The sequence below is a fragment of the Taeniopygia guttata genome, chromosome 1 (assembly GCF_048771995.1).
Source record: "Taeniopygia guttata chromosome 1, bTaeGut7.mat, whole genome shotgun sequence".
Taxonomy (NCBI): domain Eukaryota; kingdom Metazoa; phylum Chordata; class Aves; order Passeriformes; family Estrildidae; genus Taeniopygia; species Taeniopygia guttata.
The window spans coordinates 22,123,393-22,140,974 of record NC_133024.1 but is presented as its reverse complement, the minus strand read 5'-3'; the positions used below and the strand labels follow the sequence as shown (position 1 = coordinate 22,140,974).

Below are 17,582 nucleotides of genomic sequence, written 5' to 3'. Positions count from 1 at the left end.
CTCCTCCTCCAACGAAAGTTACTGCTGGGGCAGGGAAGGATGATGGATACTTTCTCCTCTTTGCTTTTTATGTTTGATCAAGGAATAAAATAGTGAGAGCCACAGAAATGGAAAGAGGTGGAGAAGTGGCGAAAGCCCAGTGTGTGCCTGCCCACATTGCGCATGTTTCTCCGATCAACAAAATATAAACGAGCATCAGGAAAATTAATGTGCGCCTTGGTGGTCTGGATTCATCACAGTTGAATTAAGGTTTTGGAGCCAAGGCATAGGCTCCAGCGATGCTGGCAGGGATCTGCACATACACACTTACACGAGCACGTGTACATGCACACACACCCTGAAGAGGAGAAGGGGCCCAAGAGCCTGGAAAAAGAGCAGACCCAAGGTCCTGGCATAGCAGAGCCATCTTGAAGATGGAAAATTATGACCCTGTGCCAGGACACCCCCTGGGATGACTGTGGGCTGGGCAGACATGGGGACCTCTCACAGGCAGCTCCCCCAGATGGTGGCTCAGCCCACATCTCTCAGCTGTGGGTGCTGCAACCCCACAGTAGGGAGCTGCAGCTCTTCCTGGCTTCCCCTCAGCCCAGAAGTGAGGGACAAGGGGTGAAATTGTGAAGAGGGGGAAAGAACAGAGCAAAGAAAGGGATCCTGGGGTAGCTGGAGGAGCAAGAACCAGGTGCCTTTGGAGAAGCAGAGTGAAACTGGCAGGAGAGAGGGGAAAAATAGCAGAACTGTGACAAACTACTTTTTCATATGCCAAGTGTATGAGCTTCCTGCCAAACTACTCTCCTAAATTCCTGCTTCCCCACAGAGAACAAGACTGGTTTATTTGCCAGTGGATTTTGGCCACAGGCGATCTCAACTGCCCTGCTCACCACTGGTATGGGCATGTAGAGCCATCCTTTAGCGCTGATGGGTCAGCCAGAGCTGGTGAGGGGTGGTCTGGGTCACCCCTGTCCCCCTCTGTGCATGGGACAAGCTCCCCCACACACATCCTGTTGTATTTGACCCCAGCACAGCCAAACAGAGGGCATAGTGCCAAGCTGAGACAACCAGCTTCATCCTGGGGGGTTCAAACAAGCTGCCCCTGAGTTGTGGGGGGACCATGCATGTCCCCCCAGCAGGGAGGGCTGGAGGACAGGATCCATGCCAGGGGGATATGCAGCACTTGCCCCTTCAGCTGTACAGCCTGCAGCAGCCAGGCCCCACATCTAACATGCAATTTGCACCAGAGTCCAACAACCACTGCAGCTGGGATTAACCACATCCCCTCTCACTGGCTGGGTTTTCCTTCTCATATGGCAGCATCCAGCGTGCCAGCCCATGTTCTTGTCCTTAAAAGACACGCCTGACCACAGTGAAGCAAGTCCTCATCTACCAACCATTGTCCAGGAGGTGCTGCGGACAGACAGACTGAGCACTGCTGACTTCAGCCGTGCTGGGACAAGAGGGCTTTATTTCCCCCCTTTTCTTGTTTAGGAGGGAGTGCAACCAAAGGCCATTGCTTATGTCCATCTGCAGCCAGCTCCGAGGCGCAATGGGGTGAACCAGGGTGCAGCCCTGCAGCCAACTGTGCTGCTGTCACTGGGGAGGGAAACCAGCTGAGTCCGAGGGCTGGGGGCCAAGCAACGAGGCGGGCGAGACAGGGCCGATTAAATGAATGGGAGACCATAAATAACTTTGGAGAAGAAGCAATAGTAAATGAAATTATGGCCCCAAGATAAAAGTTCTCCCTGCCATAGGGAAGAGTGAAAAAGGAAAGGGAGGGAAGGGGAATAGGCAGCAATAGGGTCCTCCAGCCTGGGGGCAGGCACCCTCCACTACTCCCCCCTCAGCTGTGAGAGCAGCCTAGGGCTATGGAATTCACTCTCCATTCAGCCTGGGCGCTGGTGCCGTCACCACCAGATTCCTCCTACCCTGCTGAGACAGGTACCTACTCACAACCCTCCCAGCACATCTCCCCCACCCTGGGCCCATCTCACAGTCCTCATGCCACAGCTCTGCTGCCTCACAAAACACCACCTGTGTTTTCCTTCTTTCCACTCCTCATACCACCTCTGCCCCTGGGGCCAGAGCCCCTGTGCCTGCTCTGCATATGCTTTTCCAACAGGCAGCCATCCCCTTTATTCCTTCCTTCCTTCCCTCCCTCTCTCTTGCCATTGCCTCTGGGGAGTATCAGTGGAGAGGCCCTGGCGAAGGAAAATGAATGGGGCTGTCTTCAGAAAGCAGCTGCAAATTCCTGGGGGATGCCCAGCCCGACCCCGTGCAGGGTCACTGCCCACGAGCTCCACACGCTGAGGCCCAGCTTCCCACACGTGCTGCCACAAGGCTGAGGACTGACCTCACCCGTGGCACCGATGGAGGCAACAGGGCACTGAGCTGCCCTTGCCCACGGCATTCCTGGCACACAGGTACCACAGTCCCACACCGCTGGCCACAGGGAATTCTGGAACAGTGGAGTTTTTTTGCTGCACCCCTCATCTGTTCTTCTGTTTTGGTTTTAAATATCATGTCTATCCAGGTCAGACCTGCTGCTGTGTTTGCTGCCCTGATTTTCTATGCATACAGATGAGTGCTGGGAGTTACACAGCTCTCACTACCTCTGCTCACCAGCCTTGCTCCAGCCCTGCATTTCAGTTGCCCCTGTGAGCTCCATGAAGAGCTCCCAACCTTCCAAATCTCTGGCTGTTACAGAACCAGCCCTCAGCACCGTGTATAAGTCTCTGGTGGAATCACTTGGTCCCACCAGAGCCCATTGCATCCATGCCTTTTACATATAGCAGCCCTACCCAGGAGAAGAGCTGGGGCAGGGCTTTCTAGCAAGATTACAACTTTGCTACCTAGAATCAGGCACAGAAAGCATCTCTCTCTTCTTTGCAGCTGTCATTCATATGAAGGCTTAAAGCCTGGCTTGGAAAACCAGGGATACTCCTATTTTATCCAAACAAGTTGTCCCAGACTGCAGTGCTGCCCTGGGGCCTGCAGGGCTGATCTTGTGCACCACAGTCAGGCCAGCAGTGATCAGCAGATGTGACCTGCAGTGACTTGCACTGATATGCCATGGGCAGCCAAGATCGTGTGGAGCACCAGCTCAGCTCTAACTGGACTCAAGGGTGCCCAAGTAATGCCTGAAGTGCTGCTCCCTTTGTCACTTCATGAAATCTTTCCCTTCTGCAAATCCCTCCACCCTCCACCTCTTGGATATGCAACAGCTATTTTATCTCTGCTGGAGAAATTAAATGCAAGTTTCAACCAGCTCTCTGAGCCAGGGGGAAGAGAGATGGCCTCTGCATCACTTTGCTGCAGATGAGAGAAGGAGGTGTGAGTCCCAGGGCTATGCCTGGCTGCCAGCACTGCAGTGATGCTTATCTGCTTGCTGACTCTCAGCAAAGCACAGCAGGCCCCAGGGCAAGGGCACACAGAGCCTGGGACATTCCAGAGTGCTTCCTTCAAAGAAGGGCCAAAGAAAGGAGAAGAAATAGCCTAAAAGTTGGCCAGACAATTTCACCTACACTCCTCAAAACCTAGCAAGTCACTTCTTCCAATGACTCCAGGTCCTCTTCCAAAATAAACCTAAGCCTTGAAAATATTTCCATAGCTCTCCTTCCCCCCACTGCTTTCATCCACACATTCCAGTTGCACTTTTCTCCTGCCACTCCAAAATAATTTTTGGATGGAACTAAGACTTTCAGAGGGTTTTCTTTCAGCCCTGAAGGTTATCTAGAGGAGATTTATCAACTGCAATGCTGACCTGCCATGGGCTTTCCTCTCACCATGGTCACCACTGAATCAGTTTTGAGCAAGGTCCTGTAAAGAAGGTCTGGAGCAGGAGAGGGAGCCCAGGGCACACCTGCTACCCCAGTTTTCAAACTCAGTCTTACTGCCAAGTGGTACTCCCTGCTCTTTCAGAACAACACCACTGTTGCAAGCAGACTCCAGCTCATGAACATGAGACTGGTTATTTGAGCCCCTCCAGAAGGTTCTCCTCCCACACCTTCAGTCCCACACCTTCACTGGGATGCCCTATCTCTCTCTTCACTCACTGACTGCTAGATCTTCCTCACCTGGGTGCTCTCTATCACCTGAGGCTATCCAGGTGTGTGGAATACAGCCTCTGCCATCCCCAGCTACCCCTGAGGATGAGGGACCCATGCAGCATAGCACAGCACAGGGGTTTTCCACAATGGATTGATTAGCTGCTTGATCATGCAACCTCTGGCTCCAGTTTTGTGAGCTCCACTGAGTGATGCTCCTGACTTCCTCTCAGAAATGTGTTTGCCACGACCGGGACCACAGCAATGGCCAAGTCCTTCTCTTGCACACACATCCCCAGTTGCAATCCAGTAGGCAAAGGTGATTTGGCTCTTGGAGAGGGCTGATGCACTACTCAGAGGCTTTGATTTTCCTGAAGGTGATGGTGGGGCCTTCTGGTGCCTTAGGACCTGTCCCTAGTTCACCACTAAAGCAGTCAGATAGGTCAGAGATACTTTTCCCAGGAGACAGAGCTGGTGGTAGTGGGCTGGGGTGCGAGTGAAAAAAGAAAAGGAGAGCTGCTAAGCAGGAGCTGATCAGGCTGAGGAGCTGTGCACACCCTACTCTCCTAAATTCAAACCATGCCCTTGGTAATCCCATCCACCTCTCCCCTCCTCTCCTCCTTCTCTCTATCAGGCCACCAGCACACACAGCCCCCTTTCTGCTCTGGAATGTGTTCTCCGAAACTTAATCTCAGCATGGGGCTCAGGCCAAATCCCCCAACAGATTCGGCCCCGTGACAACCCCCTCCCACCCTGCCTCAGAGTTCAGCAACTCTCTCCTTGCTTTCCCTGGCCTCCTCCTCCTCTCACCCAGCCTGGCCTAAACATTTCACTCCTGATTAATGTATCAGTGACAAGGCAATGGTTCTTGGCTTTACAGCAAAGCCAGGCCCCACTTTGCACAAACATCTTCCCATCTTCATTTTCTCAAGACTAAGCCCCAAACTCCCTTTTGCTGGGAAAGATGAAGCCCTTTCTATGCTCGGGGCTGTCACTGCAAGGCAATGGCAGCCTCCTCTGCACATACTTGCTCCACCAAACACTCACTGTGGATTTCTCAGAAGGTGGGGCTCTCCACTGCACTTTCTCACATGCATCCAAATACAGTCCCTTCTGGCCAAATACACACAACATCTGGCCAAAAACAGGTGCTTGTAAGAAAATTTGCCCAGCTAAGACACCTCTGGCCATGCACACATTTCCCAATGCCAGAGAGCAGCAGTGAGGAGCATGTAAGCTCAGGGACAGGAGCAAAGTCCCTTGCTCAGAGCTGTGTCTCAGGAAGGCAGTAAAACTTAGCACACACTGACCCTGTGCTGGCAGCAGTCCTGCAGCAGCCCCAGCAGCAGTTGGACCATCAGCACCAGCAGGTTCTATTTATAAACTCCACCAATAAGTCAGGAGCCAGAGGAGGCAGCCTGACTGTCAGGAAACCAACCACACACACAAGCCCCACAGCTCAGGTATTCCCTGGGCTTGCAAAAACTTCTCCCTGAAGGACAGATCTGCAGCCTACCATGTAGAAGGAGGACAGCTTGGGTCAGACTGGGCCACACATCAGCCAGTCCAATCAAAATCAAAAATGCTACAAAGGGCCTATGCCAAAGGAGTCATTCCTTGATGCCAGCACGAGCAAGCAAGAATGGATGAGCCTCTCAAGATGTCTAAGCAATGGCCCAAGCAAAGCAGGGGCTGTCAGAGAACTAAATCTACTCACTAGCTAGGGTGACCACTGCAGGGACACTGGCAATGACTCCTTCAGGCACACGAGCGATGCACTGGTAGCGCCCCACGGTGCGGTTGTTGAGAGCCATGATGATGAGCTTCCCTCGCTCCACATGGATGCCCAGCACCTCGTCTGATCCAGCCAGCTCCTTCCCGTTCAGTCTCCAGGTGAGGTTCACTCGGGGGGGGTCTACCACACAGCCCAGGCTGACTGGGCCTCCAAGTTTTTGGACAATAGAAGCAGGTTGCACTGTGACCTGCAGTGATTCACCTGCACAGAGGGAAAAAATGGGAATAAGAAAGCTCTGTGAGACTCAGAAATAGAATGGACAGAGGAAAAAGCTGCAGTGCTGTACATTCTGCATTCCCAATGGCCTCTCCTTGTGTTGCACCATCCCCTTGACTCCTCACACACCCACCCTAAGTTTTAGAGATGTACACCAGCCCCATTTCTTCCCGGCACCGCCTGAGAGAATGTTACACTCCAAATGTATCCTTCTCTGGAAGAGGGTTTGAAGCCAAACCCTTGGTCAAGGCTACCCAGGGAACAGCAGACAGAGGAAAGCTCTTTGTTCGTGAGGCATGGCTAGGCTAAACAGCATTGAGGCAAACCAGAATGGGTAAGAAAAGACACTCACTCAGTTTGGCAAAACAGCTGGCAGCCGCAAGCACGAGGCAAGGGATGGGGGACATGGGCCTCTTCCTTCCACGTGTCATTGCCATCCCATGCGGTGTGCCCTGGGGCGCCCAGGGAAGGGTCCCATAAGCTGCCTCAGGGGATGCAGTGGCTTTGTGGCAGTGGATTCCTGCGGATGACAAGAGACATGATGGATGAAACCCTCAGGCTTGCCTCTGCTTTCCAGCCCTGGCTTCTCTACCAACACCCCTAACTGACAGATTCACCAAGCCAGTGGCCTGAGGAGACTACAAATTGTGATGCAAGCATTTCTCTCCTCCAGCCTCTCCCCCAGGCAGGGTTGGGAGTCTCCCATCCTCAGCACACCTGCACACACAGACACACAGTCCCCTTCTCCATTTTATACTTGGCACAGCGGATGACAGTGATGCACACCAGGCAATCTTCAGGAGCAAAACACAAACATTTCCAACAAAGTGTCACTGAAGATATCCACTGAGTGTTGCTGCCACTTCTTGGCTATGTCTGGGACATACTCTATTTTGAACACTAAAGTAAATGAGCAGTGTAAGTCCATTCTACCTAAGAAACTCAACCTATGAAAATACTTCAGATTAACTGTTCTGCCTGAAACACAACACCTATTTTAAGTCTACACAAACTACTAAGTTCATAATTAAAAACATCAACTAGCCCCAAAAAATAAGAAATGTAAGGCCTCCTGTCACAACCCAGGTTGCTGTGAAGAGCTGCACACTGCAGCAGCTGCTTTGGAGACTCATGAACAAAGCAGACAAGCCAGGTCAGGGGGATTAAAGACCTCAGTAGCTGCCCCAAGAGACACCTCAGATGTCAGATTGAGCTCATCTTTAATCAAAGGCAACAGTCAAGATGAGATTTCCCTCTACTGGCATTGTAATGTAGTAGAGGGAAATTTGAGGATTTTGAGCTCTCTTCAGCTGCAGCACCAAGGCAACTTGCAAGCCTTAAGGCACTGCAGAGTTGCTCCTGTGGCAAGTCTACAGGGAAGAAGCCCAAGACCAAACACAAAGCAGCCATGGCAGCCAGCCCGAACAGCAGTAACACTGCCTGCTCCCCCTGCAGAAACCAGCTCATTAGCCACAATCACCATCCTCAGCAGCACCTGACTGCAGGGTGGTATTTCCTATTTCCACCATGGTCACTGCTTGAGCCATCACCTGCTTGAGCATGTGCTTTCCATACTCATCTCAGTCAAGAAGATGGCCCAAGTCCCTTCAAGCATAACTCCCAAAATTAAACCTCCTAACTCCTGAAGTTGGAATTGACACATACTCCCCGAGACGCTTGGTGAGTTGTTCAAGGCAAGGCTGATTACTGCTAGCAAGGAAACCACACCATTTGGGGAAATATCACCAAGCTACTCTCAAATAACTTTGCTTGGCTTTTGGTAACAGCAAAGGTGCAGAAGTGCAGCACAGGGTACTGTCCATGGCCAGCCATGCTGAGGTACACATCATAACAGCAAGAATCCAGCAGGCTGGCTTGCATGCCTGCTTTCATGCCTCTCTCCAAATTGGGCTCTCCCGCCGACAGCCTCACAAGCTGTCCCTTTTCCCCCCCAACATCCCAGAGCTCTGCCTGAAGGAGTTCATGGAAGACACATATAAAACACATATAAAGATGAGAAGAGAAAAGCCCCCTCTGAGCTGGTGATTTGCAAAGGAAGAAACACCAAGTAAAGAGACATGCTGCTGGACTTTTGGAAAGGCCACAAAGAGCATCTTTCCGTGGCTCTTTGCAGGCCAGTGTGAATCTAGTGCACTGGCTGGCCCAGCAGGATCTACACAAGTCAGCTCTTTACAGGAGTTACACAATCATGGATAGAGTGGCCATGAGGCCAAGATGACATGCCCTGATGAGAGGCAGAGTAAATTAAGTCAAGCTTAGCATGGCCCAATGTGGCTTCCAGGCATCCCGAAGCATGGACAGAGCTCAGACACTGGGCATATCCTGAAGGCATCCAGAGAGAACAGCTAGGCCATATTCCAGCTACTGCAGGCCACGGCCCCGTTACATGTGGAAATCCCTGTGGGTAACCTCCAGTGCAAAGAGACAAGATAGCAACTTCCCTCCCACACACCTCATCCTTCTTGGTGTTCCTTCTCCTCGCCTGAGAAGAGTGTCAAAATTTCCCCCAACAACCAGCATACAGTGTCGTACAAGATACTTTAGCGATTGACTTGGAAACCATCTGAGTTTCTCAAGTGTATTTCTCCACAGAAGACAGCCACCAAAGCACCCTTCATTATGCCACAGCCACCACTGATGATGGCTGTAAAAGAGCCCTGGGTTCATCCATACCAGAACATGCAGTGTTGACACCACTGCTGATGCACAAGTTAAGGTCCCACTAATTACACTCATATGGAAAAGACTTTGAGGTAGTTCAGGCTTAAAAATACCTCACACCCTAGGGTTTACTGGAGATGAAAAGACTTTCACTGATGTAGAAGAAACATTCTGGGGTAGGACTTACTGTCTGGTCCCTCAGCGTTGGAAGCCTACGGAGCAAAGCTGACTCATTCCCTCTATCTGGATGGGTCTGGCAGCAGGATGGAAAAATGTTGGATGGAAAAGAGTTGCTCCCTGGAGTCCAGGCTGAGGGAAGGGGTAGGCAAAGACGTTCCCAACCAGACCTCCCTGCAGCTCTGTGTTGCACAGAGCCTCTGGCCAGGAGGGCAAAGCCAAAGGCGCAGAACTGTGCATGAGATCCCTCGTGAGCTAGGACCACCCAGGCACATCGATGTAAGGACTGAACTGGCTGCCCCCAGGTCTGTGAAAAGACAAGGAGCAAGAGATGGGGAGAAAAAAAAGGGGAGCTCAAAAAATTTGGCCACAGCACTGGGCAGATTGAACAGTATTGAGCAGAGAATGAGGAGAGAAGGTGTGTTGCAACAAGTGGATGTATGGTACCTCCCCAAACCTCCAGGCAAGAGTACGAGCTCTAAATAGGGACATGTGGCCATTTCTTTCACAGCTGAGTGAAGTACAAAAAGTAAATGGCCAGCATAAAAATAATGAGGAAAATGAATGAAAACATCAATTCCAAAAGAACTATTAGGATCCAGGGCCAGATTTTGAAATTCTCAGCTTTTACAATTGAAGCCAGATTTTCAAAAGCATTCAATTCTTGACATGCTGAGCTCTCCTGAATAGGCAACCAACTTATTTCGATGCCTAAATGGGAGCTGACCTCTTTTGAAAATGCTGTCCTTAAGCAGCCTGCAATAGTGCAAAGCAAGGAACTTTATTAATCAGGCAGCTTTCGATCTGCCTTGTGTCCTGCCAGCAGCATCAGGGTGGACTGCAGTGGGAGAGCAGGCAGAGGTGGGGAGTGAAGGAGACCCCAGGCACTCCAGGTGACTTCCCAGAGGTGGTGAGAACGCTTCCCAGGTGCTTCCCAGGAGCTGCAGGGCTGCTGCAATACAGGGTCCTGCTCTGCTGCCTCCTCTCCGAAAGGCAGGTACTTTGAGAGGTGCCCCGGGCTGCTGGCACTTTCTGCAGCCACCAATAACACCACCCTTGACAGCTCCTGCTTAATTGCCATCTAGGAGAAGAAAGAGTTAAAGTAATTCAAAGAGCTTCGAGAGAGAGGAAAAAATTATTTGTTTATTTATTTAAAATTCTTTCCTGCCAGGTTAAAATAACAATTTCCTGTCGGTGGAGCTCTAAGTCCCTTTCAGACAGCCCAGTAAATCAAAAGAGGGGCCATTAAGAGAACCAAATTAACGAGAGCTTAATCAGTTAAGGAGGGGTGGTGGGGGTGTAAAATCTGTCGGCTCGGCTTCCCACCACACACCTAAGGCCAGCGAGGCCCCTGCCTGCAGCCCCAGCTGTGCCATGGCAATGGAGGGCACTGCAAAGGCAGCAGAGCGAGAAAGGAAAACCAGAGGTGAAGATATAAAAGGGAAGAAAGGCCCGCGCCTGCGCGGGGGTGTGACAAATCTCGAAAGGAAAAAGGGATTTGGATTAAGCACAGGCCGCGGGAGAGGTGTTTGCTGATTAGAAACTGAAGGTTTTACTGAGGAAATGCAGCTCACAGCCCCAAGCCCCCTCCTGCTTAACAAGGGCCAGCCAACAGCCCTTGTTACTGCCACATTGCCTGTCATTTACAAGGCTCCCAGATGGGAAGCAGGCTGTGCCCCAGCTGCGGGCAGCATCCCGCTCACACACACATCCCAGCCCCGCCGGCAGGCTGCGGGAATGGCCGGGAGCTGCGGGAATGGCCGGGAGCTGCGGGAATGGCCGGGAGCTGCGCAGGCACCGACGTACAGGGCAGCGCTCCGGGCTGTCAGGCAGATGGACCTCGGGAACTTCCTTCTGCAAGGGATGAACAGTGGGAAAGGGTAAGGACTGCTCTGCACCGAGGGAAAGGCTGCAGCAACTGCAGTCCAGCTACCAGCTGGGGACACCCTGGGTGACTCTGGAGAATTCACTGCCGCTGCTCTCTGTTTCCAGCAGGTCAAGTAGGGACAGTGATACTCCCAGCTCTCTGTTTCATACATTGAGACCTCAGCTTTTCAGAAAAAGCAATGTCTTATACAGTATTATGAGCCAATTGTACTTGTAATCATTACTTTTTAATGCAAGACAGTATTATTTTCTCCCGCCTAAAGCAAAAACCATTGAAAAAGAAAATGTGAAAAAGAGTGACAGCACCCCTTTGTTTTACAAATTGAGGAATCTGAGGGCTAGAAGAGGAAGCCAACCTGGCCCAAGGTTATCCAGTAAAGCAGTGGCAGGCAGGGCTGGAAATCAAAAGCTCTCTGACTGGAACCTCCATCTCATCAAGCAAGCTGTTCTTGGATCCTAAATATTTTCCATCCCCTCTGAAAAATCCCACTGTACAACTGTATAATCCTCTAGCTGCAAAAATACTGTCCAGCTGACATCTTTTGGCAGATCAGCTGCAAAGTCCCTGCATGATTCCTGGGCATTGACAGCAATCTAGGCAGCCCTGACTGCTCCTCCCCAGCCCATCAAACAGTAACATCCCACAGGGCAAAATTAACCTCTACCCAACCCCCGTCCCCATTTCAAAGTATCAATTTCACACTGTTAAGTTATGCTCATTTTCTCTGAAAGGGTTTGGGAAAAGGACAGGTTGGTGCAGGACAGAAGCTCCCCCTCCCACAGAACATCATGGGCAGCTGATGGGGATGGGTATGCAGGTGCCACAGGGAGTGACAGGATCCCAAATGGGAAAAGCCTGGTATCAGGAGTGGGCAGAAGGCAGAACCCAATATTATACCACTGTATTTGAAGTCAAGGAGGTAGCACAGTCTTTGTGGAAATAGGGATGAAAGCTTGCCTGTTTTCCCCTCTGTAGCACTGAGAGCTGCTGATTTCAGAGTGCATTATCTCTTATAACATAGCCCTTGACTAACTGTATGAGGGGGTCCCTTCCTCCCTTTTTTAAAGTGATTAAACAAAAAAGACTCTCTTGGTGGCTGCTTGTGAGGTCAGAGAGTACATCAAAAAGCCACAACAGAGAAAGCCCGGGATAAATTCATACTCATAGTCAGAAGGAAAATATCCAGAATAAAACCTGGCACGGCACAACCACTACAGATCAGTGAGTTTTCCTAAAAACTGCAACTGGGTGACCCTAAAAGAACCACAGTTTTAATTCAAGCAAGTCCTGAGCAACAGACACCTCTTTAAAAAATCAACCAAAGTTGTAGGCAAAACATCTCTTTTTCTTGAACAGAAGTGCTCATGCAAACCAAACCAGCAACAAACCAAACATGCAAACATCTTTGTAACGTTTTTGTCTTCCTCAAGATGAAGCTACTTCCCTGAGCAGTTCCTTTCCACAACAGCCTGCAGCATCACCAGGGAGAGGACTGGGCATGCTGGCTTTGAATTAGCAACAGGATGCAAAGCCTTCTCATAGCCTGTCTGACTTTTGCTCATATCCCTGAGGACCCAATGCCTGCAGTTTCTGGCACCTCTCCATCCAACAGCTTCTCTGAACTGAGCGCCACTTTCCAGCTGGCATTGATCAGGCTGACTCTGCTGAGACTCACAAAGCCCTTCACGTTGGCATTTCGTCAGCCAGCGAGTGTTGAGGCTGCTTGAAGAACGAAATGCCACCCTCATACCTACCACGGGCTCCCCAGTGTCCCGACGGCAGTGGCACCGCAGCGAGCGTGGCTCAGCTTGGGCGCTGCCTGTGGCACGGTGGTGCCAGCTGGGGCAGCTCTAGTGCAGGCGGGCCACAGGTGCAAGGATGGCCTTGCCCCACAGGATACATGTCCTTTTTTTCACAGTTACCAGGAGAGGAGCCTGTGCTAAAACAGAGTATACACACTGGCTTTTGCTGCCCCTTGGTGTGCCCTGAAAGCAGCTCCAGTCCTTGGAAAGACAAGGCTAAAGCATAAGAAAAAAAGAAAACCCACCTCCTTTCTTCAATATCATGCTCCCCCCATGCCCTAGACACTTAATTTCCCTCCTTCCCCCCCCCTCGGCTTCCCCCTCCATTCTGAGTAAATTCAATTTGACAACCCTGCTAATTGGATAAACGCTGCTCCCTACGCTCCTTTAAGGCTGCCTGCTTTTCTCTCCTTGTTTTTGGAGGGCGATTGTGGCTGTTCTTTAACATGAATTCCATCTGCTTTATTTCTCCTCTGCCCATTCAAGACCCCTCCTGAATATGTATGAGGGGCTGCGCCCCCCCCCCCCCCCATCCCCTTTCTCCTCCATCCCACCTCCCTCCCTCATCACCCCCCCACCCCTCTCCCTGCCCTCTCCCATTGCCCGGGACAATAACCCCCCAAATGCCCCCTTCTCCCACCCGGGCCCTTTTTGCTTTAGATAAACACAGGCAGTGTCAAGTGTGAGGAGGGGGGGGGAAGGATGGGGTTCAACTGCCAGTCAAGCCTCGGGCCCTCAATGAAGCCCGGAGGCCTACCCTAATCTGCTGCATGCTTGCCATATGGGAGCTGTGTTGCCCTGGGAAACACTAACAGGCAGAACGGAGCTTAATAGAGTCCATATTCATTGTAATGCAGTGAAATGGCTCGAGGGACTATTGCCCCTTGGGTCTGTTTTCATTCTTCTGTTCCCCCTCTTTCTTTTCTCTCTCTCTCTCTTTTTTTTTTTTAATAAATTTTTTTCCTCCCCTCCTTCTCCCCCTCCCTTTTTTTTTTTTTTTCTGTTTTGGTGGGGTTTTTTTCCCCTCCTTCTTTCTTCCTTTGAAAAGGACGAAGTCCCTGGAGAGCTCTAATCTGGAGAGGCTGGGGGCTCCCCGAAGGGCTGGCCAGCCGATGGGGCAGGAGTGGGAAGGGGGAAGGGAGAGCGTGGAGGTGCTTCGGGAGGCGAAGGAGAGGTGGAGGGCAAGAGGAAAGTAGTAACTAATAAGCATGCGGCCGGCCAGCTGCCAAGATGCTGACAATACTGCTGCGGATGCAAAGAGCCCGACAGCCAGCGCTGGCACGGAGCTGGCGCAGGGTCCTCCCGGGAAGCGCCTGCCTCCCCTCAGAGCCGCCCCGAACGCGGCACAAGCGGCAAAGAGGGAAAACAAAACAAACCAAAAAAAAAAAAAAAAAAAAAAAAAAAAAAAAAAAAAAGGGCGCAGATGGAGCGTGCTGCACAACCTCTTCAGAAACAAAGTGCACCTAGGAAACAGATGTTGTTGCTGCAACAAGCCTGGAACTACTGGCTGCTCTCTGGCTCCTTCTCCCAAGTGCGTGCTGGGAGAAAGGGGCCCTGGAGCAGCTGCCAGCGCTGCCCCCGTGGATGGAACAGACTGCCTCTCCAATCAAAACCTTTCCATCCAGAATCACTCCCGAACTGGGAGAGCTGCCACAGCTTTTCCTCAGCACTCTCCATCCTTCTCATTCTTGATCCACCTGTAGACTCTCCTGCCTCGTAGCCAAGGTCCCAGTTTAGGGAGCTGAGGAATCCTGAAAGAGCTGTGCATCTGCAGCACTTGTGGAAGGGTCAGGCCCTGCATTCAGGGGCTTGATCTTCAAATGTCAGTGAACAGCAGAATTGCTGCTATCAAGTTAATGTGAGATCAAGGTCCCACAGAGGTGCAGCTCAACCTCCTCTCTTGCCAAGGCTGGTGTCAGGAAGAAAGGGTCAGGATCCCATTGAAAACCACATCAATGTAGTCACACATGTGATGAGGTATTTGCTCTGGAGTGTTTTCAGTTTTCTTCACACCTGCTATAAATTCAGTTGATGTGCAGCAATGAAGTCTTGCTTTTTTGATGCTTTGCTTTGCTATGGGACAACACTGAATCTTCATTGTAAGAAATATTTCAGAGGAGGCAGCAGGAAAGGGGTCACCCACTGATACCAGTATGATGTGAAAACACACCTTCAGTCACAGTATACTCTCACTGTATTACTCTCACAGTAATACAGTGAGAGTATTACTTGCCTGTAGCATTCTCACTTGACATATGAAAGCAACACTTGCTTTATCATTCTCAGCACAACTAAGGCCGGAGATCAGTGTCAATGCAGCCAGATGCTGTACTAACCACAAACAATCCCATGTCCTCTAGACTTCACACCATTGGGTAGAAGAGTTAGTTACTTTAGGATACTTGATACAACCTCTAAAAATATTTACCTGTCCCTACCTTTTTGCTCTTTGGACAAAGAGGAAAAACACGTAACAGAGAGCTGAGATAAGTGAGAGTGTACATCTGGGCAAGAAAAGCCCAGGGAATGGCTCTGCTGGCATCTGATGCAGTGGGACCCATAGGATGGGTGGCAAGTACCAGCTGATGCTGCTGGCTCTGGTCTGGGCTTCACCACGCTGAATCCTACATCGACATGAGTCAGGCCTCAGGTTGCTCCCTCCCTGTCAACAGCTGCAGTGGATGAGGGCGCGGGGAGCGATGGGCAGGTCCCACCAGGAGCTGTCATCACACAGGCACAGATGTGACTGTGGGTAGTTTACAATACTCAGGGCACTGCTTTTGTTTTTCCCTTCTCATCCTTTGCAAACAAAAAAAAACCCCAAACCTTGAAATCTGATGTTGAGAGTCTAATTGCCTCTTGGGTTACGGAGAGGTCAGAAGGCAGGCCCAGCAGACGCCAAGGGAAGTGATGCTGGCCAAAAGCCCTCAGAGATACTAAAGGGAAGTGTGGAATAAAGGTGACAGAAAAGAAAAAGCAGGAAAATTAAATTTAAATGAGAGGGTGAAGACAGAAGAAATAGAGGAGTTGGGATTTTGGCAGATTTCTTTATGTTGCATTTGGGCAACTGCTTCAGGGCAAGGACAGGGCAATGCCATAGTTCACCTGCCGCGTGTGTATCCAGGCTCAAGTCCTTGTCCTGTTTGCTTCTGAGCAGGGGCTGTCACCTCACACCATCACCTCTCAAGCAATTCTCTCTCCCCAGCTGACACTTCTCCACTTAATTTAAATGTGGCCTGCTTAGAATAGCAAGAAAACCACTCCTGCTCTCCACCGGAAGCTCCTTGTTACTCTAAGACAAAAGCTTAATCAACAGATACACTTCTGTAGCATGCCCTGGTCCCAGTGAAACGGCATTTTTTCCATGGGGATACCAAACAGGATGCTCTTATCCAAAGCTGTTTTCACTCTGCATCACTTTCCCAGGAGCTCTTGGGGAACACACACAGCCAACTCTCACTCCCTGACTACAGGACATCAAGTTGTTGACCAGAGCAACCATTTTGCCACTGATGTTGCAGCTAAAAAACCCCAAATCCTAGGCTACCTAATATCACCCTATGGCCTCTCCGCAGCCAGAGCAGTGGTCAAGAATGAGAAGGAAGACCACAAATCATGGCAAAGGTGTGACATGGAGCTGCCCTGAAAAGACCCATCTCCATTTTATTGTTTCTGTCATGTGATGGGGTCAAGCTTGCAAACAGGACAGACAATAAATATCCCAGCATCCATTCATGCTGGTAACCACCAGCTGAAACACTCCTCTCTCTGCACCAAAGCACAGAGGAGTGGTGGACAAACCCCACCAGTCAGCATCTGCATGGAGCACAGCAGGAGTGCTCAGGGAGCAAGCACATTTCAGTGTCTGTCAGCTCGGCAACCTTCAAAATGAGACTCAGAAGCTCTTGTTCACAGAGTAGATCACAAGCCAGACACAGCAGCTACAAATGCTTTTTAAGAGCAGCCCAAATAAGCCTACCTCTAAGTACCAAACTAAGAAAAAAACATTTCAAATAATCTTTGTCTAGGAACAATAGAAAAATCTTGTCCATGTCCAATTAGAAACAGTAGTAGACTGAAACAAATACACTAATAAAAAAAACCCCAAACCACAAACCAGAAAAGTCCACAGAAACTGCCAGTGACACTGTTAAGCCTTCCTTGGGGGAAGCTGCTCTGGGGAAATTTTCCTGTGGGCAGAGCAAAGACCTGGGTAGCTTTCCTAGGCTCTGAACCTTCTTCCAGTGTGTACTTCAAGAGCAAGGGTGCCTACAACTGCTGCAATAAAAAACTGACCAAGCTTATAATAAACCTAAGCCAGTGGCACAGGAGAAATACCTGCTAAAACAACACATCCTCTGGATTATAACAGACTACTTGATTCTACTGCCACCAAAATCAGCCTGATCTTTGCCATGACTTCAATGGGAGCAGGCCCAGAAACTGCATTAACAAGCACAAGGCTAGTTTAACACAGTTGACATCAAAATCCAGAAGAATACACAAAAGAGACAGGACAAAGTACTTGCCAGTAACGTCAATACAAAGTTTAATCCCCAGATGGCTGGCTTTAGAGACATCCCCATCACCACCATAAAGAGAAACTGCCTTCTAGTTTGCACTCCTTTCAGCAATGACTTGTTGCTGGAATGCAAAAGAGCACAAGCCCATTTTTCTTGTCCTTTGAAGACGGTATTTAAAAGTTGGGGGTTTTTTTTCTTTCAAAAATTTGAGAATAAATGGGAGTTTTTACTCTCCATAGCTGTCACTAAATTGCTTTTCACTAACAATATTAATTTTCGTTATGGGAGCAGGTCAAAAGTCTCTAGAACTCTCTGCTGGGACAAATTTCCCCTGGAAGACATGTCACTGCTCCAAAAAAACACAAGAGGAAGCTCAAGGCTAGTAAAACAAAGGGACAGAAATGACTGTCCATAGAAAATGCTCTGGCTTGTGCCAAATGCCTAAGGTGGGGTGTGGGGACT

General features: G+C 50.2%; 1 protein-coding gene across 3 annotated transcripts in view; it reads right to left on the bottom strand.

Annotated features, from left to right (window-relative positions):
• The window catches only part of BOC (BOC cell adhesion associated, oncogene regulated), a 54,170-nt gene that overhangs the window by 16,565 nt on the left and 20,023 nt on the right, over window positions 1-17,582 (bottom strand). For all 3 annotated transcript variants that reach the window (XM_030265638.4, XM_072925114.1, XM_072925120.1), the window contains exons 2-3: window positions 6,401-6,568; window positions 5,755-6,033 (exon numbers count right to left, since the gene is read on the bottom strand). In XM_030265638.4, coding sequence (XP_030121498.4) covers window positions 5,755-6,033; window positions 6,401-6,485 — 364 coding nt within the window. In that variant the 5' untranslated portion in view covers window positions 6,486-6,568. The remainder of the gene's footprint in view (window positions 1-5,754; window positions 6,034-6,400; window positions 6,569-17,582) is intronic.